Source organism: Oncorhynchus mykiss, chromosome 29 (assembly GCF_057628025.1).
Source record: "Oncorhynchus mykiss isolate SJ-2025 chromosome 29, ASM5762802v1, whole genome shotgun sequence".
NCBI classification, from domain to species: domain Eukaryota; kingdom Metazoa; phylum Chordata; class Actinopteri; order Salmoniformes; family Salmonidae; genus Oncorhynchus; species Oncorhynchus mykiss.
The window spans coordinates 12,613,712-12,639,225 of NC_143050.1; the positions used below are offsets into that span (position 1 = coordinate 12,613,712).

A 25,514-nucleotide genomic window follows, 5' to 3' on the forward strand; every position below is an offset into this window, starting at 1 on the left:
AGAAATGGGGAAGGCTTGGGTGAGTTGCTGTTGGGGGTGCAGTGCTGTTGCCAGGGGTAGGAGTAGCCAGGTGGAAAGCATGGCCAGCAGTAGAAAAATGCTTATTGAAATTTTCAATTATGGTGGATTTATCAGTGGTGACAGTGTTTCCTATCTTCAGTGCAGTGGGCAGCTGGGAGGAGGTGTTCTTATTCTCCATGGACCTTACAGTGTCCCAGAACTTTTTTGAGTTAGTGTTGCAAGAAGCAAATTTCTGCTTGAAAAAGCTAGCCTTGGCTTTTCTAACTGCCTGTGTATAATGGTTTCTAGCTTCCCTGAACAGCTGCATATCACGGGGGCTGTTCGATGCTAATGCAGAACGCCATAGGATGTTTTTGTGTTGGTTAAGGGCAGTCAGGTCTGGGGAGAACCAAGGGCTATATCTGTTCCTGGTTCTAAATTTCTTGAATGGGGCATGTTTATTTAAGATGGTTAGGAAGGCATTTAAAAAAAAGATCCAGGCATCCTCTACTGACGGGATGAGGTCAATATCCTTCCAGGATACCCCGGCCAGGTCGATTAGAAAGGCCTGCTCGCTGAAGTGTTTCAGGGAGCGTTTTACAGTGATGAGAGGAGGTCGTTTGACCGCTGACCCATTACGGATGCAGGCAATGAGGCAGTGATCGCTGAGATATTGGTTGAAGACAGCAGAGGTGTATTTAGAGGGGAAGTTGGTTAGGATGATATCTATGAGGGTGCCCGTGTTTAAGGCTTTGGGGAGGTACCTGGTAGGTTCATTGATAATTTGTGTGAGATTGAGGGCATCAAGTTTAGATTGTAGGATGGCTGGGGTGTTAAGCATGTTCCAGTTTAGGTCGCCTAGCAGCACGAGCTCTGAAGATAGATGGGGGGCAATCAGTTCACATATGGTGTCCAGAGCACAGCTGGGGGCAGAGGGTGGTCTATAGCAGGCGGCAACGGTGAGAGACTTGTTTTTAGAGAGGTGGATTTTTAAAAGTAGAAGTTCAAATTGTTTGGGTACAGACCTGGATAGTAGGACAGAACTCTGCAGGCCATCTTTGCAGTAGATTGCAACACCGCCCCCTTTGGCAGTTCTATCTTGTCTGAAAATGTTGTAGTTTGGAATTAAAATGTCTGAATTTTTGGTGGTCTTCCTAAGCCAGGATTCAGACACAGCTAGAACATCCGGGTTGGCAGAGTGTGCTAAAGCAGTGAATAGAACAAACTTAGGGAGGAGGCTTCTAATGTTAACATGCATGAAACCAAGGCTATTACGGTTACAGAAGTTGTCAAAAGAGAGCGCCTGGGGAATAGGAGTGGAGCTCACACGACATTAGGAAGTCTTGTTTTCAGGTTAGCTTTGTTAAAATCCCCAGCTACAATAAATGCAGCCTCAGGATGTATGGTTTCCAGTTTACATAGAGTCCAGTGAAGTTCTTTCAGGGCCGATGAGGTATCTGCTTGAGTGGGGATATACACGGCTGTGACTGTAATCGAAGAGAATTCTCTTGGAAGATAATGTAGTCGGCATTTGATTGTAAGGAATTCTAGGTCAGGTGAACAAAAGGAGCTGAGTTATTGTATGTTGTTGTGATTACACCATGAGTCGTTAATCATAAGGCATACACCCCCACCCTTCTTCTTACCAGAGAGATGTTTGTTTCTGTCGGCGCGGGGTCTGACAACATATCCCGAGTGAGCCATGTTTCCATGAAACAGAGAATGTTACAATCTCTGATGTCTCTCTGGAAGGCAACTCATGCACTAATTTCGTCGACCTTGTTATCTAGAGATTGGACATTGACGAGTAATGTGCTCGGAAGCAGTGGATGATGTGCTCGTCTTCTGAGTCTGACCAGTAGGCCACTCCTTCTGCCTCTCCTGAGGTGACCGCGTTGTTTTGGGCCCCTGGCTCTGGGATAAGAGCCCATGTCCAGGGTGAAGGTCCGAACAAAGGATCCTCTTCAGAAAGTACGTATTCCTGGTCGTAATGTTGGTAAGTTGACATCACTTTTATATCCAATAGATATTCCCGGCTGTATGTAATAACACTTGAGATTTTCTGGGCTAACAATGTCGGAAATAATACATTAAAAAAACGAATAACTGCATGGTTTCCTAAGGACCTGAAGTGAGGCGACCATCTCTGTTGGCGCCATTTTGCTTGGGCCAGCAGAGAGATTGGGACAGCAGAGCGATTGGGACAGCAAAGAGAGACTTCCCTCCTGGTTACGGTAGAGCTCCTATCCCAGGGGCTCATGTGATTGGCTGGATAAAAGTCAGTCTACTCAAATCTGGAGTTTGGACGAATAATATTTGCATCAAAAGTTACAGCAGTTTAAGTAACCGCATCAACATCATTTTCTGTAACATTTTGGCAATCAACGTCCGTTTTGACCACTCCTGCAACAAGTTAGACAAAAAGTTAGAGCGTATGGGATATTCAGCTACTTCTCCGCTATTCATAGCTGTGTGTGGAATCAAAATACTCCATACGGAACTTACAGTACAGCTGTTTTTGTAACTGCATTACCACGTGTTTTTCAAACAGCTGCCGTTTTGACCACTAACGCTATTACATACCACAACTTTACAACTTCTGACAGCAACCACACAACTGCTTACCCTTTCCGGTGGCAACAACCACACAATTACATACCACAACCGTACAACTTCTGACAGCAACCACACAACTTCTGACCTCAACTGCACAACTTCTGACAGCAACCACACAACTTCTGACCTCAACTGCACAACTTCTGACAGCAACCACACAACTTCTGACCTCAACTGCACAACTTCTGACAGCAACCACACAACTTCTGACATCAAACCGTACAACTTCTGACCTCAACTGCACAACTTCTGAACACAACCACACAATTCCATACCTCAACCACACAACTTCTGACCTCAACTGCACAACTTCTGACAGCAACCACACAACTTCTGACCTCAACCACACAACTTCTGACCTCAACTGCACAACTTCTGACAGCAACCACACAACTTCTGACATCAAACCGTACAACTTCTGACCTCAACTGCACAACTTCTGACAGCAACCACACAACTTCTGACCTCAACTGCACAACTTCTGACAGCAACCACACAACTTCTGACCTCAACTGCACAACTTCTGACAGCAACCACACAACTTCTGACATCAAACCGTACAACTTCTGACCTCAACTGCACAACTTCTGAACACAACCACACAATTCCATACCTCAACCACACAACTTCTGACCTCAACTGCACAACTTCTGAACACAACCACACAATTCCATACCTCAACCACACAACTTCTGACCGCAACCACACAACTTCTGACCTCAACTGCACAACTTCTGACCATATCTAGTGACCACAACCACACAATTACATACCACAACCACACAACTTCTGACCAAACAACTTTTGATCGCACATCTACAGTGCCTTGCGAAAGTATTCGGCCCCCTTGAACTTTGCAACCTTTTGCCACATTTCAGGCTTCAAACATAAAGATATAAAACTGTATTTTTTGTGAAGAATCAACAACAAGTGGGACACAATCACGAAGTGGAACGACAGTTATTGGATATTTTAAACTTTTTTAACAAATCAAAAACTGAAAAATTGGGCGTGCAAAATTATTTAGCCCCCTTAAGTTAATAGTTTGTAGCGCCACCTTTTGCTGCGATTACAGCTGTAAGTCGCTTGGGGTATGTCTCTATCAGTTTTGCACATTGAGAGACTGACATTTTTTCCCATTCCTCCTTGCAAAACAGCTCGAGCTCAGTGAGGTTGGATGGAGAGCATTTGTGAACAGCAGTTTTCAGTTCTTTCCACAGATTCTCGATTGGATTCAGGTCTGGACTTTGACTTGGCCATTCTAACACCTGGATATGTTTATTTTTTAACCATTCCATTGTAGATTTTGCTTTATGTTTTGGATCATTGTCTTGTTGGAAGACAAATCTCCGTCCCAGTCTCAGGTCTTTTGCAGACTCCATCAGGTTTTCTTCCAGAATGGTCCTGTATTTGGCTCCATCCATCTTCCCATCAATTTTAACCATCTTCCCTGTCCCTGCTGAAGAAAAGCAGGCCCAAACCATGATGCTGCCACCACCATGTTTGACCGTGGGGATGGTGTGTTCAGCTGTGTTGCTTTTACGCCAAACATAACGTTTTGCATTGTTGCCAAAAAGTTCAATTTTGGTTTCATCTGACCAGAGCACCTTCTTCCACATGTTTGGTGTGTCTCCCAGGTGGCTTGTGGCAAACTTTAAACAACACTTTTTAAGGATATCTTTAAGAAATGGCTTTCTTCTTGCCACTCTTCCATAAAGGCCAGATTTGTGCAATATACGACTTATTGTTGTCCTATGGACAGAGTCTCCCACCTCAGCTGTAGATCTCTGCAGTTCATCCAGAGTGATCATGGGCCTCTTGGCTGCATCTCTGATCAGTCTTCTCCTTGTATGAGCTGAAAGTTTAGAGGGACGGTCAGGTCTTGGTAGATTTGCAGTGGTCTGATACTCCCTCCATTTCAATATTATCGCTTGCACAGTACTCCTTGGGATGTTTAAAGCTTGGGAAATATTTTTGTATCCAAATCCGGCTTTAAACTTCTTCACAACAGTATCTCGGACCTGCCTGGTGTGTTCCTTGTTCTTCATGATGCTCTCTGCGCTTTTGACGGACCTTTGAGACTATCACAGTGCAGGTGCATTTATACGGAGACTTGATTACACACAGGTGGATTGTATTTATCATCATTAGTCATTTAGGTCAACATTGGATCATTCAGAGATCCTCACTGAACTTCTGGAGAGAGTTTGCTGCACTGAAAGTAAAGGGGCTGAATAATTTTGCACGCCCAATTTTTCAGTTTTTGGTTTGTTAAAAAAGTTTGAAATATCCAATAAATGTCGTTCCACTTCATGATTGTGTCCCACTTGTTGTTGATTCTTCACAAAAAAATACAGTTTTATATCTTTATGTTTGAAGCCTGAAATGTGGCAAAAGGTCGCAAAGTTCAAGGGGGCCGAATACTTTCGCAAGGCACTGTAACTACTTACCATATCCACAACTTTTTTTTTTACCACAACCACACAACTACTGAACCACATAACTATTGAACTAACTTCCGTTCTCAACCACACAACTTCTGACCTCAACCACACAACTTCTGACCACATCTAGTGACCACAACCACACAATGACATACCTCAACCACATAACTTCTGATCGCAATCAAACAAATTCTGACCACATCTAGTGTCCACAACCACACAACTCCTGACCTCAACCACACAATTACATACAACAACAACACAACTTCTGACCATACAACTTCTGATCACACATTTAACTACTAACCATATCCGAACAACTTTTGACCACAACTACTGAACCTCATAACTATTGACCACTACTACCACAACTAGGTTAGTTAAACCAGTCAGTCAGTTAGGTTAGTTAGACCAGTCAGTCTGACTGGTTAGTTAGACCAGTAGGTCAGTTAGATTAGTTAGACTAGTCAGTCTGGCTGGTTAGTTAGACCAGTCAGTCTGACTGGTTAGTTAGACCAGTCAGTCTGACTGATTAGTTAGACCAGTCAGTCAGCTAGGTTAGTTAGACCAGTCAGTCTGACTGGTTAGTTAGACCAGTCAGTCAGCTAGGTTAGTTAGACCAGTAGGTCAGTTAGGTTCGTTAGACCAGTCAGTCTGACTGGTTAGTTAGACCAGTCATTTGGGTTAGTTATACCAGTCAGTCAGTTAGGTTAGTTAGAGCAGTCAGAGTGAGGGAAAATGAGCTGTGTGGAACCTACTCAAACAATGTGTTTTTACACTGCAGGCCTCACTACTAATGAGGCTGGACGGGGCTGTGGTATTTCTATTTCTGGTGGCAATGGAATTCATAAATAAAACAAGCAGTAAACAGCTCTCTTTGCCCTGTGGTGGTCATGGCACTACAAAACTAGTTATTCCTACCTTGATTATCTTTTTTTTAATGTAAACTTTCCCCTTTGTTTTTGTTTTTGGTATTTCTCCGGAATAGCTGTAGAGGAAATGTTCCTTTTTTGATGACATTCGATGCAAAACGTTTGTTTGATTGGATTCCATAGGAGTCTTTGAATGATTGATTTCCCTCTGAAGGCTCTGTTTCCCTGGTGGAAATATTAACATTAAACATCCTAAATCTTGCATACGTCGACCTACTTTAGAGGCTTTATTTGCATTCCATTGTGTGTATGTGCGCGTGTGTGTGTAATTACGATTCATATCAGCCATTACCGAACCAGGCTTGTTGTTCCCCCTCCACCTCGATGGCCAGGCCAAAGTCTGCCAGCTTCACTGCAGCTCCCTTGGACTTGGAGGCCAGCAGAAGGTTCTCAGGCTGCGTAGAAAGAGAGAGGTCAGCTAGTAAGTCAGCATTCAGTCAGTCAGCAGTCAGTTAGTCAGCCAGTTAACCAGCCATTCAGTCAACAGTCAGTCACCCAAAGGAGACAGGAGGCCTGAGCAGAAGCAGGGATATGGTGGCAGACAGACATGACTCTAGGCTGGGCCAGATTGAATAGTGTTAATGACTTTGTGTGGTTGCAGCATGACAGAGCTCTGATAAATACAGCACCAAGCCACTTCTATCCCACACAGACGGAGGAATGAACACCCCACCTCCTGCCGCCAATCACTCTACTGCTGCTGCTATGAGATGTTATCCACCCCCTGATAAACACAGACACACACCACACGCACAAATGCACACAGGCGCACATACACAAACACACACACACACCTAAAATCGCAGCCTACACAGATCCATTTTATCACTTCATCTTCCCTCAGTTCCCAGGTGCTGGGAGGCAGATGTGATACCATGTGAATGGAACATATATCTGTTGGGCAGAAGGGTCTCTCGTTGTACCAGCATGTGTTAGTGCATGATAATCACAGTGTGAGTGTTGAAGAAGTCCGTAAGAAAGATTTGAAAAAATACATTTTGAAAAAGATGTAATAAACAAAAATGTACCTTTGAAAGAGTGTGGGTATATATAGAGGTAACTGAACCATTTTTTAGGTTACTACATTATCCCATATGGGTTATTTCATAGTTTTGATGTCTTCACTATTATTGTACAATGTAGAAAATAGTAAAAATAAAGAAAAACCCTTGAATGAGTAGGTGTATAGTCGGTACTTGAATACGTGTATTAATAAATGAAACAGTACTGGAACCTGTGATTTATCTGCCCCTCTTTGACACTACAACAGGGCAGACATTCTGTAGCACACGCCAATTCTGTCCGACGTGATGGAGATGGTGAGAGGGCTTGTTTCCGTTTTTTACTCCCTTGAGCTGACGTTGAGATATGGAGTACATGTACTGTACATGGCAAGTTGGCAACAGAACAGTGGATCGATGGTGGTTGCACTGTAAATGAATGCCTATTTTAGAATCATCAAACTGTGTGCAGGGGAAATCACTTATGACAGAAGCGGGTTTAGCAGCATGTCCCCTGAATTCTCTGACTGGTTTGATTGAGCTTTTGTTATTCTGTCCACATACCTACAGGTGAATCACACTGAAAGTCATGGCCAGGGTTGCAAAATTCTGGGAACTTTAAATAAATTCCCTGGTTTTCGAGAAATCCTGGACGGAGAATTCCAGATTTCCTGCTTATTGCCCCCTGACTCTGGGCTCCTCCAACCGGGATTTTGGAAAAACCAGGGAATGTATTGAAAGTTTTGGAATTTTGCAACCTTAGTCAAGGCAGAGAGGAATGGCCTGTTGGCCTGTTATCTGCTGCCTGAGGAGCAAACATTACATAGATGTGTCCTCAAGGTTCAAATTAAAAAGAGCCTGGATGGCTAAAATGAATGTTTGAAATGTGTTTAAATTAATAAAAATAACAACAAATGTATGATCTGAAGTTTCTGACTACACTCTTAGAAGAAAAGTTGTTATCTGGAACCTAAAAGGATTCTTTGGCTGTCCCCATAGGAGAACCCTTTGAAGAACCCTATTTGGTTCAAGGTAAAAACCCTTTTGAGTTCCATGTAGAACCCTTTACACAGAGGGTTCACATGGAACCCAAAAGAGTTCTACCTGAAACCAAAAATGGTTCTACTTGGAACCAAAAAAGGGTTCTCCTATGGGGACAGCTATGGACTGGGCCCTTGCTCCGAAGAACCCTTCAGGAACCCTATTTTCTAAGAGAGTACAGATAATTTAAATCCAAATCCATTTTTGATCAAATCAATCAGATAATAACAATGACATCAAAGTGATATCTTGCAATGGATGAGCAGTCTGTCTTTTAATTTATTTGTTATTAAATCTTACCTTGAGGTCTCTGTGAACGACTCCCATCTGATGACAATGAAGCACTGCCTCCAGAATCTGCTGAATACAATGACTATGAAAAGAGAGAGAGAAAACTGAAAGACTGAGTGAGCTGGGAGTTTTGAGAGGCTAAATTGAATGCTATTGAAAATGGGCTTCACTTCAGCATTCATCCACACGGCATTTTGGATAAAATGGCTTATGCACCTCCAGAATAATACAAAGACACACAGAGGCGTTAGATTTGGCCATTCATTTTCCTAAACTGTCGATCAACACAGTAGCACGGGCCAAGCCTGATGAGTTTTTGTATGTTTGGCTGGGAGTCAGTGGGAAGATAATTAGCAACTAGACTCAGCTGTCAATCAAGCAGTGGAGCAGTGAAGCAGGGAGAACCCGGTCCGCAGAGATAGAGAGACTGACACGCTAAACCCGGGCGAAGTGTGTACATTGATGTGAGGTCGCTCCTACACGTCCACAGCCATCTGTTTCCATTTGTTTCTGTTCATTCATTTGTTTTGTGGCCCTGTTGCTTTGTCACTGCAATGCAATGGCCCAGTCCATAGCTGGTGTTGGGTGAATTGGGGAGATACTCTATCATGAATAGGTTTACGGAGGTAAAGCTGTTCAATCCAAATGAACAGTCCAATAACAGACCTGCAGACAAAACAAAGGCCTCTGACTGTGACGACATGACAACAAAGTTTTAACTGAAAGGCTTTAGACAATCAGTAGAGGCTCCTCAGAGGAGGAAGGGGAGGACCATCCTCCCCAATCAATGTCATAATAATAGTGAAACATTAAAAAAGTTATCCTTTTTAGATAAAACTATACTAAATATATTCACATTACCAAATAATCGATTAAAACACACTGTTTTGCAATAAAGGTCTACAGTAGCCTCAACAGCACTCTGTAGGGTAGCACCATGGTGTAACCAGAGGACAGCTAGCTTCCGTCCTCCTCTGGGTACATTGACTTCAATGCAAAACCTAGGAGGCTCGTGGTTCTCACCCCCTTTCATAGACTTAAACAGTAATTATGGAAACTTCAGAAAGACGTCCTCCAACCTATCAGAGCTCTTGCAGCATGAACTGACATGTTGTCCACCCAATCAAAGTATCAGAGAATGAATCTAGTACTGAAAGCATAAGCTACACCTAGCTACTGTAGCACTAAAGTGCATAAAATGTGGTGAGTAGTTGACGCAAAGAGAGAGAAAAACAATAGTTGAAAAGTTTTTAACAAATTAATTTCTTCATAATGAAGGAGAAGCAAGAGAGACTTACTTACTTAGCTACTGAATGCTGGTGTAGCCTACTCAAACACCCTGCTCAAACAGAGAAGGCTGCTATGTTACCTAGCTGGCTATGGCTATCCAACACTGGAACTGCCAAGTCAAGGTAAGCTTTTGGTTTTATCAATATATTGCCACCGAGGCCCGCCGGTAATACATTTTTTCGCCTGGTCACAGAAAGATGATGTGTTCTGCAAGTCCACAAGCAAAGTCCACAAGCGAATGAAAAAAGTGAGAGGAGGAGAGTGTACAGATGCAAGAAGGAATATAACAATCAAAGAGATCCTGCCTTTTGTATGTGGCTTCTATGAAAGTGAACTGTGTTTACGTGTGATCAGGGGTGTATTCATACTCCTGATTCTGTTGAAAAAAAAATCTTAATTAAACAGATGTAAACGAAATGGGGATGAACATCCAATCAAATTGTATTTGTCACATGCACTGAATACAACAGGTGAAATGTTTACTTACAACCCCTTAACCAACAAAGCCGTTTTTATAAAACAGAGTTAAGAACATATTTACTAAATAAACCAAAGTTTAAAAAATTAAAAAAAATTAAAAATAACACATAACAATAATGAGGTTATATACAAGAGGGGGTACCTGTACCGAGTCAATGTGCAGGGATGCAGGTTAGTTGAGGTCATTTGTACATGTAAGTGGGGGATTTTGTCCATTAGAAACTCTCACTTGCAACTGTTGGACTAATGATTGCATCCTAGATCAGCTACATGCAGGCAAGAGTGTGCAAGGTGGTATTGAATGTGTCAATGATTACTTCAATTTATCTCGACCTGTGCACCTATGTTGTAAACTTTCACTCATAGGCTAGGTTGTAGTAACCTCATGATGGGTATAGTGAAAATGTGAGTATTATGTAATGTGAATGACAGTTATCCAATATTCTGTCAAATAAATAAGGCCATGCTCATTAAAAGAAAATATCATCCTCTCTAGGGGCCTGATTGGTGTCACAGTTTTGCCCCAGCTCCAGCAAACACACCTGACTCCAATAATCACCTATTCATGATCTTCAGTTTAGAATGACATTTGATTAATCAGATGTGTTTGCTAGCGATGGAGAAAAAGTGTGACATCAATCAGGCTCCCGAGGACTGGAGTTGCCCACCCCTGGTATATATATATATATATATATATATATGCCTTTAGATGCTCTCCTGGTTTGGGAATGCTGGGACCTCTGTATAAGTCAATGAATCCATATCACAGTGAAAACTGTGAACTCGCTAAATTGCTTTGTCACGTATCTGTGTTTGGGTTTATTCCATGTGTTTTGTGAGGTGGTTCCACTGACCTGGCGTCAGCCTCACTGTAATACTCTCGAGCAACAATGTCTTCGAAGAGTTCGCCGCCCGTCACTCTGAGGAAGAGAGAGGATTGTTAGGCTGAAGAGGATGAAGGTGGCCACCAGAGCATGGAGCCAGTGTGAGAGAAATACTTCCTTCCCAATGCCCCCCATATCAGCCACTGAGACACACTGACAAAGATCAGCTTTAATACCTGCAAATAGTGTGGCTTCCATCAGTGTAATTGTCTGAATCATTTCCAATCACCCATATATTTTTTTGTAAATATATTTTTAAAAACTGGGAGAAAACTGTGTGTTGACATGGAACCTAACAGGCACCTCAAATGTACATTTCTGATGTGAGAAAAGGAAAAAACCAAGCAGTTGTCTCACTGTTGCTAAGTTCAGACTTTGAGAGTATGAATCTTCTACAGGATACTAGGAGACAGCTAAATGTTAACCAGTCCTGCCTTCACATGATACTAGGAGACAGCTAAATGTTAACCAGTCCTGCCTTCACATGATACTAGGAGACAGCTAAATGTTAACCAGTCCTGCCTTCACATGATACTAGGAGACAGCTAAATGTTTCCCAGTCCTGCCTTCACAGGATACTAGGAGACAGCTAAATGTTACCCAGGCCTGCCTTCACATGATACTAGGAGACAACTAAATGTTAACCAGTCATGCCTTCACAGGATACTAGGAGACAGCTAAATGTTACCCAGTCCTGCCTTCACAGGATACTAGGAGACAGCTAAATGTTAACCAGTCATGCCTTCACATGATACTAGGAGACAGCTAAATGTTACCCAGTTCTGCCTTCACATGATACTAGGAGACAGCTAAATGTTAACCAGTCCTGCCTTCACAGGATACTAAGAGACAGCTAAATGTTACCCAGTCCTGCCTTCACATGATACTAGGAGACAGCTAAATGTTTCCCAGTCCTCCCTTAACAGGATACTAGGAGACAGCTAAATGTTACCCAGTCCTGCCTTCACAGGATACTAGGAGACAGCTAAATGTTAACCAGTCATGCCTTCACATGATACTAGGAGACAGCTAAATGTTACCCAGTTCTGCCTTCACATGATACTAGGAGACAGCTAAATGTTAACCAGTCCTGCCTTCACAGGATACTAAGAGACAGCTAAATGTTTCCCAGTCCTGCCTTCACAGGATACTAGGAGACAGCTAAATGTTACCCAGGCCTGCCTTCACATGATACTAGGAGACAGCTAAATGTTAACCAGTCATGCCTTCACAGGATACTAGGAGACAGCTAAATGTTAACCAGTCATGCCTTCACATGATACTAGGAGACAGCTAGATGTTAACCAGTCATGTCTTCACAGGATACTAGGAGACAGCTAAATGTTAACCAGTCATGCCTTCACAGGATACTAAGAGACAGCTAAATGTTAACCAGTTCTGCCTTCACATGATACTAGGAGACAGCTAAATGTTAACCAGTCATGCCTTCACATGATACTAGGAGACAGCTAAATGTTTCCCAGTCCTGCCTTCACAGGATACTAGGAGACAGCTAAATGTTACCCAGGCCTGCCTTCACATGATACTAGGAGACAACTAAATGTTAACCAGTCATGCCTTCACAGGATACTAGGAGACAGCTAAATGTTACCCAGTCCTGCCTTCACAGGATACTAGGAGACAGCTAAATGTTAACCAGTCATGCCTTCACATGATACTAGGAGACAGCTAAATGTTACCCAGTTCTGCCTTCACATGATACTAGGAGACAGCTAAATGTTAACCAGTCCTGCCTTCACAGGATACTAAGAGACAGCTAAATGTTACCCATTCCTGCCTTCACAGGATACTAGGAGACAGCTAAATGTTACCCAGTTCTGCCTTCACAGGATACTAAGAGACAGCTAAATGTTTCCCAGTCCTGCCTTCACAGGATACTAGGAGACAGCTAAATGTTACCCAGGCCTGCCTTCACATGATAATAGGAGACAGCTAAATGTTAACCAGTCATGCCTTCACAGGATACTAGGAGACAGCTAAATGTTAACCAGTCATGCCTTCACATGATACTAGGAGACAGCTAAACGTTAACCAGTCATGTCTTCACATGATACTAGGAGACAGCTAAATGTTAACCAGTCCTGCCTTCACATGATACTAGGAGACAGCTAAATGTTAACCAGTTATGCCTTCACATGATACTAGGAGACAGCTAAATGTTAACCAGTCATATCTTCACATGATACTAGGAGACAGCTAAATGTTAACCAGTCCTGCCTTCACATGATACTAGGAGACAGCTAAATGTTAACCAGTTATGCCTTCACATGATACTAGGAGACAGCTAAATGTTAACCAGTCATATCTTCACATGATACTAGGAGACAGCTAAATGTTAACCAGTCCTGCCTTCACATGATACTAGGAGACAGCTAAATGTTAACCAGTTATGCCTTCACATGATACTAGGAGACAGCTAAATGTTAACCAGTCATATCTTCACATGATACTAGGAGACAGCTAAATGTTAACCAGTCCTGCCTTCACATGATACTAGGAGACAGCTAAATGTTAACCAGTTATGCCTTCACATGATACTAGGAGACAGCTAAATGTTAACCAGTTATGCCTTCACAGGATTAACACATAGACTGGCACACACTGACCATGTATCGCTAGATATACAGTACAAATGACGTAAACAAATATACACTCAGAATGATAAGTAGATTAAGTCTGATATTTGTAGGATAATTTCGTAAACCTGCAATTACAAAGTGATTGGGCTCTGACAAACTAGTTTTCTCCTAAATGTGTCAGATTTAAAGACTATAGAAGGGAATTTAGTTTTTCTTAGTCTCTCATTTTTGTCCGTTTCGGAACTTTCACTACGTAACTGTGTATTATCCCAAAGAATTAAGTGTGATCTTTATGATTTGAGCACTATAGGAAGACACATTTCAGTTGAATGCATTCAGTTGTACAATTAACTAGGTTCCTTTCCTTTCTTAATCAAAGAGAATCTATAGCAAGGGACTGCTTCTAAACACCATCCTGCTGTTTCAGACGAGTTAAGAACAACTTACATTGTCATCAAGATCTTCTTATGCAACACTTTGTCCTGCTGCTCATTGTCACACTTACAAAGCTGTTCTTATTCATTCAGAGACATTAACAGGGAAGAGGCAACTAAGAGAAGACGCCTCATAACAGATGCAAGAAGAATTCTCTTGAAGGTACAATATAATGACAGTTCCTGTAATATGATTCCAGTTCCTGTAATATAAATACAGTTTCTGTAATATAATTCAAATTCCTGTAATATAAATACAGTTCCTGTAATATATTTCCAGTTCCTGTAATATAATTCCAGTTCTTGTAATATAAATACAGTTCCTGTAATATAATTCAAGTTCCTGTAATATAAATACACTTCCTGTAATATAATTCCAGTTCCTGTAATATAATTCCAGTTCCTGTAATATAAATACAGTTTCTGTAATTAAAAGCATTCAACACCTGCAGGGGACTGTAATCACTGTTGTGCAGACTGAAATCAACAGTTCCTTGAAAGGCATTGAAAGATATTACAACAGTTGAGTGTTTAAAATGCATATAATAGTGATATTTACAGAACTAATATATTATGGTGCACTCAGAGACTACGGAGCACACTCAACACTACAGGTCTCTCTAGCCATAATTAGTGGTTAGATACAAATCATAGCCTATGGCAGGGATAATCAACTAGATTCAGCAGCGGGACAAAACATTTTTTTGAGCAGATGGTCAGGGGGCTGGAAAATAATTACAAATAATTTGTGGACTGAAAATTGACCATAAGAAGCCAAAACTGATGTAATAGTTGACTAAACATAAAAATGTCAAACCTTGCTTACATTTGTATTCGATCACATATACTGTATATCTTTATTATGCGTGGGAATACTTAGGAACAGAAATTTTGCAATTTTATTACAAATAATTAACAGAAATACCTTATTTACGTAACTATTCAGCCCTTTTGCTATGAGACTCGAAATTGAGCTCAGCTGCATCCCGTTTCCATTGATCATCCTTGAGATGTTCAATTTAAATTAAATTGATTGGACATGATTTGGAAAGGAACACACCTGTCTATATAAGGTCCCACACTTGACAGTGCATGTCAAAGCAAAAACCAAACCATGAGGTCAAAGGAATTGTCCGTAGAGCTCCGAGGCAGGTTTGTGTCGAGGCACAGATCTGGGGAAGGATACCAAAACATTCTGCAGCATTGAAGTTGTTGCCTCCAACATTCTTAAATAGAAGAAGTTTGGAACCACCAAGACATTTCCTAGAGCTGGCCGCCCGGACAAACTGAGCAATCGAGGGAGAAGGGCCTTGGTCAGGAAGGTGACCAAGAACCTGATGGCCACTCCGACAGAGCTCTAGAGTTCCTCTGTGGAGATGTGGGAACCTTCCAGAAGAACAACCATCTCTGCAGCACTCCACCAATCAGGTCTTTATGGTAGAGTGGACAGACGGAAGCCACTCCTCAGTAAAAGGCACATGACAGCCTGCTTGGAGTTTACCAAAAGGAACCTAAAGACTTAGACCATGAGAAACAAGATCTGATGGTCTGATGAAATCTGATGAAACCAAGATTGAACACTTTGGCCTGAATGCCAAGCGTCAAGTCTGGAGGAAATCTGGCACCATCCCTACAGTGAAGCATGGTGGTGGCAGCATCATGCTGTGTTTTTCAGTAGCAGGGACTGGGAGACTAGTCAGGATAGAGGCAAAGATAAACAGAGCAAAGTAGAGAGAAAAAAAATGTATCCCCAATTTCGTGATATCCAATTGGTAGTTACAGTATTGTCCCATCGCTGCAACTCCTGTACGGACTCGGGAGAGGATATGGTCGAGAGCCATGCATCCTTTAATACACGACCCTGCCAAGCCGCACTGCTTCTTGACACACTGCTCACTTAACCCAGAAGCCAGCCGCACCAATGCGTCGGAGGAAACACGGTCCAACTGGCGACCGTGTCAGCGTGCATGCGCCCGGCCCACCACAGGAGTCGCTAGAGTGTGATGGGACAAGGACATCCTGGCTAGCCAAACCCTCCCCTAATCTGGACAATGCTGGGCCAATTGTGCGCCGCCTCATGGGTCTCCCAGTCAAACCCGGATCTGTAGTGACGCCAATAGCACTGCGATTTAGTACCTTAGACCGCTGCGCCACTCTGGAGGCCATACAGAGAGATACTTGATGAAAACCGGCTCCAGAGCACTCGGGACCTCAGACTGGGGCTAAGTGGCTTAGGGACAAGTCTGTGGCTTCGGGACAAGTTTTGGGAATGTCCTTGATTGGCCCAGCCAGAGCCTGGACTTGAACCCGATCGAACATCCCTGAAAAAAGCTGTGCAGAAACGCTCCCTATCCAACCTGACAGAGCTTGAGAGGATCTGCAGAGAAGAACGGGAGAAACTCCCCAAATACAGGTGTGCCTTGCTTTTCTTTCAAAAACAAGGACATTTCTAAGTGACCTCAAACTCATTTCTAAGTGACCTGTTGGCCTGTGGCTGAATGTCGCTGGGGTCCCTGGTGTATAGCTTACCGAGGAGCTTATTGAAATCAGGACCACTGCCTAGCTCAATGGTAGATATTCATTTACTGTGGTTGTGTCTCATACAGGCTGTTGTGCAGAATGTGATTAGAACTCACATCAAGACTCATATCAAGCCACCTCTCAGCCTTAAAATAATAATTTTGTCATTAATGTCAATCATTCCCACTGTGTGTGTGAGTGGATGAATTATGAAATAAATAGATTCAATGCAGTGCATTACTCACAGGTCAAAGATCAGGTAGTGATGCCCTTCCTCCGAGATGCTGTCATGGAGACGCACTGGATGGAGAAAAGAGAGAAAGGAAGTCATGTTTTTAAAACTACTTAAGTGAAGCTTGGATAGTGTTTGTGGTGTCCTATTGATGTGCTTATGTTATCTCCATGATGGAGAGAAGAGTATACACTCTCTCCCTCTCCCTCTTTCTCTCTCCCTCTCCTTCTTTCTCTCTCCCTCTTTCTCTCTCCCTCTTTCTCTCTCCCTCTTTCTCTCTCCCTCTCTCCCTCTTTCTCTCTCTCTCCCTCTCTCCTCCCTCTTTCTCTCTCCCTCTTTCTCTCTCCCTCTTTCTCTCTCCCTCTCTCCCTCTTTCTCTCTCTCTCTCCTCTCCCTCTTTCTATCTCCCTCTTTCTCCCTCTTTCTCTCTCCCTCTTTCTCCCTCTTTCTCTCTCCCTCTCTCCTCTCCCTCTTGCTCTCTTTCTGTTGCATTGTTCTCCTCACCAGTGCCAATCACCACCTCTCCCTCTCCTCCCCATCCCTCCCATCCCCTACCCCTCCCTCTCCCAGCAGGCAGTGTGTTATATACTGCTCTGTGTGCATGTGTGTGGGTGTGTTTGTACTGAGACGAGAGGACAGGTGTGTGTTTGAGTGTGTGTATGTGTGTTTGTGTGTAGGTGCCGAGATAGAAAGGCTAACAAGAGGAAGACTGCAGTATAGATACCTTCACCTGTATAGATACATTCACCAGTATAACTACCTTCACCTGTATAGATACCTTCACCTGCCAACACCAATGCTTAGCAACAGTCTCCCCATTACATAAGCATGAAACAGCAATCCCAGATAATTCTCCCCAACTTTGCCAAAAAAGCAAAGGTCGTGGAAGTAGTGTGATCCTGAGCTGCTTTTTGTCTAGAGAGGTAGTCTGTGTACCGGTCTGGTTAGCATTCCACACCTTGCCACTTCTTGGAGCTCAACAGACAGGTAACCAGGCTGCCAGAGAGGATCTACCAGAGGAAACGTTCAATCTGCTGTTACTGATGGTGATTTTGGCCTGTCACTGGCTGTGTTGGTTTCCCTTGGCAAGGCTTCCCCTATCAGTCAAAGGGACACTCCAGTCTCTTTGTTATAGGTTGTGACTAGGTTAAGTCACTAAAGAGTATCAATTTTGATGGAAACCTTTGATCCCAGACTCCTTAAGAACCTTTAATTTACCAAACACTTGTATAGGCTGTTGTCAACCATCTATCTGAGGAATTCCTACAGGAAACGCAAATTGAATAGGGTTGTGTCTAGCTGGATAGGGATGTGTCTAACTGAATAGGGATGTGTCTAACTGAATAGGGATGTGCCTCGCTGAATAGGGATGTGTCTAACTGAATAGGGATGTGTCTAACTGAATCGGGATGTGCCTAGCTGAATAGGGATGTGTCTAGCTGAATAGGGATGTGTCTAACTGAATAGGGATGTGTCTATCTGAATAGGGATGTGCCTAACTGAATAGGGATGTGTCTAACTGAATAGGTATGTGTCTAGCTGAATAGGGATGTGTCTAACTGAATAGGTCTGTGTCTAGCTGAATAGGGATGTGTCTAGCTGAATAGGGATGTGCCTAACTGAATAGATATGTGTCTAACTGAATAGGGATGTGTCTAGCTGAATAGGGATGTGTCTAACTGAATAGGGATGTGTCTAACTGAATAGGGATGTGCCTAGCTGAATAGGGATGTGTCTAACTGAATAGATACGGTATGTGCCTAACTGAATAGATATGTGTCTAACTGAATAGGGATGTGTCTAACTGAATAGGGATGTGTCTAACTGAATAGGGATGTGTCTAGCAGAATAGGGATGTGTCTAACTGAATAGGGATGTGTCTAACTGATTAGAGATGTGTCTAACTGAATAGGGATGTGTCTAACTGAATAGGGATGTGCCTAGCTGAATAGGGATGTGTCTAACTGAATAGATACTGTATGTGTCTAACTGAATAGGGATGTGCCTAACTGAATAGATGTGTCTAACTGAATAGGGATGTGCCTAACTGAATAGATGTGTCTAACTGAATAGGGATGTGCCTAACTGAATAGATGTGTCTAACTGAATAGGGATGTGTCTAACTGAATAGGGATGTGTCTAACTGAATAGGGATGTGTCTAACTGAATAGATGTGTCTAACTGAATAGGGATGTGTCTAACTGAATAGATGTGTCTAACTGAATAGGGATGTGTCTAACTGAATAGATGTGTCTAACTGAATAGATACTGTATGTGTCTAACTGAATAGATGTGTCTAACTGAATAGAGATGTGATGGCTCCTCTGTCTCACCCACAAAGCAATATGATAGCGTAATGTATTTATAATGTAAAATGAGCCTCTGTACAGAAAGACTAATGTGAAGGACAAATTGGAGAGCAGGAACTTCTTGATGCAATTAAAGCCTTTAAGACTGGGAAAACTCCAGGGCTGGATGGATTACCATTTGAGGTACACTTATCTGTTTTTGATGTTCTCAGAGGACGATTATTAGCATGTTTTAACCACTCCTATAACAATTGAAGATTATCAGATAAGAAGACTCAACAAGAAGATCTGATTGAATTATTACTGAAACAGGACCCAAGTGGTAAATATAAAGATCCAGTCCATTTGATAACGTGGACGCCCCTTACACTTCAGTGTTGTGATGCAAAAGCTATAGCAAAATAACTAGCGCATAGAATTAAAAAGGTATTGTGGGACATTATTCATCCATATCACACAGGATTTTAACATGGACGATACGTTGGAGATAATATAAGACAAGTAATGGAAACAATAGAACACTTAAAAAAATCTGGGAAACCAGGCCTGGTATTCATAGCTGACCTTGAAAGGGCTTTTGAAAAAGTATGACTGGAATTTATATACAGTGCATTCGGAAAGTATTCTGTCCCCTTGACTTTTTCCACATTTTCTTACGTTACAGCCTTATTCTAAAATTGATTAAATCGTTTTTTCCCCCATCAATCTACACACAATACCACATAATGACAAACACAAAAACTGGTTTTTAGAAATGTATTCTAAAATGGATTATATTGTCATCTCTGGAGGAAACCTGACACCATCCCTACAGTGAAGCATGGTGGTGCCAGCATCATGCTGTGGGATGTTTTTCAGTGACAGGGACTAGGAGACTAGTTAGGATCGAAGGAAAGATGAATGGAGCAAAGTACAGAGAGATCTTTGATGAAAACCTGTGCCAGAGCGCTCAGGACCTCAGACTGGGGTGAAGGTTCACCTTCCAACAGGACAACGACCCTAAGCACACAGCCAAGACAACACAGGAGTGGCTTCAGGACAAGTCTCTGAATGTCCTTGAGTCACCCAGCCAGATCCTGGACTTGAACCCGATCGAACATCTCTGGAGAAACCTGAAAATAGCTGTGCAGCGATGCTCCCCATCTAACCTGACAGCGCTTGAGAGGATCTGCAGAGAGGAATGGGAGAAACTCCCCAAATAGAGGTGTGTCAAACTTGTAGCGTCATACCCAAGAAGACTCAAGGCTGTAATCATAATTGCTTCAACACAGTATTAAGTAAAGGGTCTGAATACTTATGTAAATGTGTAATTGCAGTTTTTAATTTTTTATGAACAAGAAAATTGCTTTGTCACTATGGGGTATTGTGTGTAGATTGATAAGGGGGAGAAAAACAATGTAATCCATTTTAGAATAAGGCTGCAACGTAACAAAATGTGGAAAAAGTAAAGTGGTCTGAATACTTTCCGAATGCACTGTACGTGGGTGGACTTTGGCTCGTTGACGAATAACCGCCCCCAGTTACTGCAGAGGAAGGCTGCCATGTAAAGAATCCGCCGATAAACAAAACTAGGCTGAGGATCTAACTGCCGCTCTGCACAGTGTCAATCAACATAGTGGATACAGGAGAACAGAGAGAGTGCTGGATAAGGGTCTTTAATAGCCTGTTATGGCTGCAGGTTAGGCTGAGGGAGAGAAAGCGCTGGATGAGAGCAGTGAGTCTCAATGCATCCAGCTGATTTGAGGGAGAAAAGCCTTAAAATCTTATATCAGAACCTATGCTGTACATCTAAAACAACCACCCTTCGGCAGAACCAGGGTCTCAACTTCTACATTATCAGGGGAGAACTTGACACCGTGACACAATGCTCTTTGTCCTATTGAGTAGTAGTCTATGCAGGATAATTTCCCACAAGGGCTTTAAAATGTATCAACAGCCACAGGGGCAAATCGTCAGCGAGATCACGTATTCCTTTCCCCCCAGTCTGTCTGTGTGGGAGCAGGAATAATTCTGCTGGTGCTGATAATTCTGCTGGTGCTATCACTATTCTCTCTCTATCCCTCTCTCTATTCCTCTCCTCTCTCTATTCCTCTCCTCTATCTATCCCTCTCCCTCTCTACATCCTCTCTCTATCCCTATTCTCTCTCTATCCCTCTCTCTATTCCTCTCCTCTATCTATCCCTCTCCCTCTCTACATCCTCTCTCTATCCCTATTCTCTCTCTATCCCTCTCTCTATTCCTCTCCCTCTCTACATCCTCTCTCTATCCCTATTCCTCTCTATCCCTCTCTCTATTCCTCTCCTCTATCTATCCCCCTCCCTCTCTACATCCTCTCTCTATCACTATTCTCTCTCTATCCCTCTCTCTATTCATCTCCTTTCTCTATCCCTCTCCCTCTCTACATCCTCTCTCTATCCCTATTCTTTCTCTATCCCTCTCTCTATTCCTCTCCCTCTCTACATCCTCTCTCTATCCCTATTCTCTCTCTATCCCTCTCTCTATCCCTCTCCCTCTCTACATCCTCTCTCTATCCCTATTATCTCTCTATCCCTCTCTCTATTCATCTCCTTTCTCTATCCCTCTCCCTCTCTACATCCTCTCTCTATCCCTATTCTCTCTCTATCCCTCTCTCTATTCCTCTCCCTCTCTACATCCTATCTCTATCCATATTCTTTCTCTATCCCTCTCTATATCCCTCTCCCTCTCTACATCCTCTCTCTATCCCTATTCTCTCTCTACATCCCCTCTCTATTCCTCTCCTCTCTCTATCCCTCTCCCTCTACATCCTCTGTCTATCCATAGTCTCTCTCTATCTCTATCCTCTCTCTATCTTTTCTCTATCCCTCTCTCTCTCTCTCTCTCTCTATCCTCTCTCTATCTTTTCTCTATCCCCCTCTCTCTCTCTATCCTCTCTATATCCTCTCTCTATCCCTCTCTCTCTTTATTCCTCTCCTCTCTCTCTCATCCTATCCCTATCCCTATCATCTCTCTATCCCTCTCTCCTCTTTCTGTCCCTCTCTCTATCCCTATTCTATCTCTATCCCCTCTCCCATCCTCTCCCTATCTCTATCCTCTCTCTATCCTCCCTCTATCCCTCTCTCTATTCATCTCCTCTCCCTCTCCCTCTCCCTCTCCCTCTCCCTATCAACTCAATTTCAATTCAATTTAAGGGCTCTATTGGCATGGGAAACATATGTTTACATTGCCAAAGCAAGTGAAATAGAAAATAAACAAAAAATGAACAGTAAACATTACACTTCCGAAAGTTCCAAAATAATAAAGACATTTCACATCATATTATGTGCAAATTGTTAAAGTACAAAAGGGAAAATAAATAAACATAAATATGGGTTGTATTTACAATGGTGTTTGTTCTTCACTGGTTGGCCTTTTCTTGTAGCAACAGGTTACACATCTTGCTGCTGTGATTTCACACTGTGGAATTTCACACAATAGATATACGAGTTTATCAAAATTGGATTTGTTTTTAATTTTTTGGCGGGGGCTGTGTAATTTGAGGGAAATATGTGCCTCTAATATGGTCATACATTTGGCAGGAGGTTAGGAAGTGCAGCTCAGTTTCAACCTCATTTTGTGGGCAGTGTGCACATAGACTGTCTTCTCTTCAGAGCCAGGTTTGCCTACGGCGGCCTTTCTCAATATCAAGGCTATGCTCACTGAGTCTGTACATAGTCAAATCTTTCCTTACATTTGGGTCAGTCACAGTGGTCAGGTATTCTGCCACTGTGTACTCTCTGTTTAGGGGCAAATAGCATTCTAGTTTGCTCAGTTTTTGTTGTTGGTTGTTTCCAGGGGACTCTTCCAGGTTCATCTCTCTGTAGGTGATGACTTTGTTATGGAAGGCCTGGGAACCGCTTGTAGAATTTAACAGCTCTTTTCTGGGATTTGATCATTAGCGGGTATCGGCCTAATTCTGCTCTGCATGCATTATTTTGTGTTTTACGTTGTACACTGAGGATATTTTTGCAGAATTCTGCATGCAGAGTCTCAATTTGGTGTTTGTCCCATTTTGTGAATTCTTTGTTGGTGAGCGGACCCCAGACCTCACAACCTCAAAGGGCAATGGGTTCTATAACTGATTCTAGTATATTTAGCCAGATCATAATTGGTATGTCAAATTTTATGTTCCTTTTGATGGCATAGAAGGCCCTTCTTGCCATGTCTCTCAGATCGTTCACAGCTTTGTGGAAGTTACCTGTGGCGCTGATGTTTAGGCTGAGGTATGTATAGTTTTTTGTGTGCTCTATGGAAATGGTGTCTAGGTGGAATTTGTATTTGTGGTCCTTGCAACTGGACCTTTTTTGGAACATTATTTTTGTCTTACTGAGATTTTCTGTCAGGGCCCAGGTCTGACAGAATCTGTGTAGAAGATCTAGGTGCTGCTGTAGGCCCTCCTCCTCCTTGGTTGGGGACATAAGCACAAGATCGTTGGTAAACAGTAGACATTTGACTTGAGACTCTAGTAGGGTGAGGCCGGGTGCTGCAGACTGTTGTAGTGCCCTCGTCAATTCGTTGATATATATGTTGAAGAGGGTGGGGCTTAAGCTGCATCCATGTCTCATCCCATGGCCTTGTGGAAAGAAATGTGTTTTTTGCCCATTTTAACCACACACTTGGTGTTTGTGTACATGGATTTTATAATATCATCTGTTTTTCCCACAACACCACTTTCCATCAATTTGTATAGCAGACCCTCATGCCAAATTGAGTCAAAAGCTTTTCTTAAATCTTAAGAATTTGCCTTTGCTTTGGTTGGTTTCTTTGTCAATTTGGGTGTGCAGGATGAATACGTGGTCTGTTGTATGGTAATTTAGTAAAAAGCCAATTTGACATTTGCTCAGTACATGGTTTTCACTGAGGAAATGTACGAGTCTGCTGTTAATGATAATTCAGAGCATTTTCCCAAGGTTGCTGTTGACGCATATCCCACGGTAGTTATTGGGGTCAAATTTTGGGATGATCAGTCCTTGGTTCCAAATATTGGGGAAGATGCCAGAAGATGTTAAAGAGTTTAAGTGTAGCCAATTGGAATTTGTGGTCTGTTAATTTTATCATTTAATTTAGGATACAATCAACACCACAGGCTTTTGGGGAAGGAGGATTTGTATTTTGTCCTGTAGTTCATTCAATGTAATTGGAGAATACAGTGGGTTTTGGTAGTCTTTAATAGTTGATTCTAAGATTTGTATTTGTCACGTCCTGACCTTTTTTATGTCTCTATTTTGGTTTGGTCAGGGCGTGAGTTGGGGTGGGCATTCTATGTTTTTCATTCTATGTTTTGTTCTGTGTGTTGTATTTCTATATGTTTGGCCTGGTATGGTTCCCAATCAGAGGCAGCTGTCAATTGTTGTCTCTGAATGAGAACCATACTTAGGTAGCCTGTTCCCACCTGTGTTCAGCGCATCTGGTCTCCAGTGCATTTCCTCGGCCGGGGTTATACCGCACCAGCCCTACGCACGGTGTCCCCGGTTCGCCAGCACAGCCCAGTGCGGCCTGTTCCAACTCTCCACACTTGCCGGGCTACAAGGGGTATCCATCCAGGACAGGTTGTGCAGGCTTGTTGCTCGAGACCTCCAGTGCGCCTCCACGGCCCTGTGCATCTGGTGCCTCGGCCAAGGAAGAGGCCGCCTGTAGGTCTCCCCAGCCTGGTGAATCCTGTGCCTACTCCCAGATTCAAGTCTCCCTCCTGTCCGGAGCCGCCAGAGCCGCCCGTCTGTCCGGAGCCGTCAGAGCCGCCCGTCTGTCCGGAGCCGCCAGAGCTGCCCGTCAGTCCGGAGCCGCCAGAGCCGCCCGTCAGTCCGGAGCCGCCAGAGCCGCCTGTCAGTCCGGAGCCGCCAGAGTCTCCCACCTGTCCGGCGCCGCCAGAGTCTCCCTCCTATTCGGGGCCCGCTGTAAGGGTCCCCAGTTCGGGGTCGGCGGCGAGGGTCACCACTCCAGAGGCGCCAAGTGGGCCAAGACTAAGGTTGAGTGGGGTCTACGTCCCGCACCAAAGCCGCCACCGCAGTGGAATGCCCACCCAGACCCTCCCCTATAGGTTCAGGTTTTGCAGCCGGAGTCCACACCTTTTGGGGGGGGGGGGGCTGTCACGTGACATAAATAAAAATGAACACGTACAACGCTGCACCTTGGTCCTCACCTCCTTCTCCCGACGACATTCGTTACAGTATTTGATCATGTATATGTTTTTGCTGTTTCTTTTTATCCGTTTTGGATAAATAATTATTTGTGTTGTTGTTTGTTTAGTGTTTTCCAATTTTTCCAGAAGTGGTTAGAGTCTATGGATTCTTCAATTACATTGAGCAGATTTATGACGTGATGTTCCTTCTTTTTCGGTAGTGTATTTCTGTATTGTTTTAGTGATTCACCATAGTGAAGGAGTAGGTTCAGGTATTCTGGGTCTCTATGTTTGTGGTTGGATA

The 25,514-nt window shown here is 43.0% G+C and overlaps 1 protein-coding gene across 8 annotated transcripts in view; it reads right to left on the bottom strand.

The window, feature by feature from the left end:
• camk2a (calcium/calmodulin dependent protein kinase II alpha) overlaps positions 1-25,514 on the bottom strand; it is a 106,487-nt gene that overhangs the window by 48,755 nt on the left and 32,218 nt on the right. For all 8 annotated transcript variants that reach the window (XR_016493462.1, XR_016493461.1, XR_016493460.1 and 5 more), the window contains exons 4-7: positions 16,779-16,833; positions 10,950-11,015; positions 8,335-8,407; positions 6,285-6,387 (exon numbers count right to left, since the gene is read on the bottom strand). Coding sequence is in view for 5 of the 8 variants with exons in the window: in XM_090227373.1 (XP_090083499.1) it covers positions 6,285-6,387; positions 8,335-8,407; positions 10,950-11,015; positions 16,779-16,833 (297 nt within the window). In the remaining 3 variants the exon portion in view is untranslated. The remainder of the gene's footprint in view (positions 1-6,284; positions 6,388-8,334; positions 8,408-10,949; positions 11,016-16,778; positions 16,834-25,514) is intronic.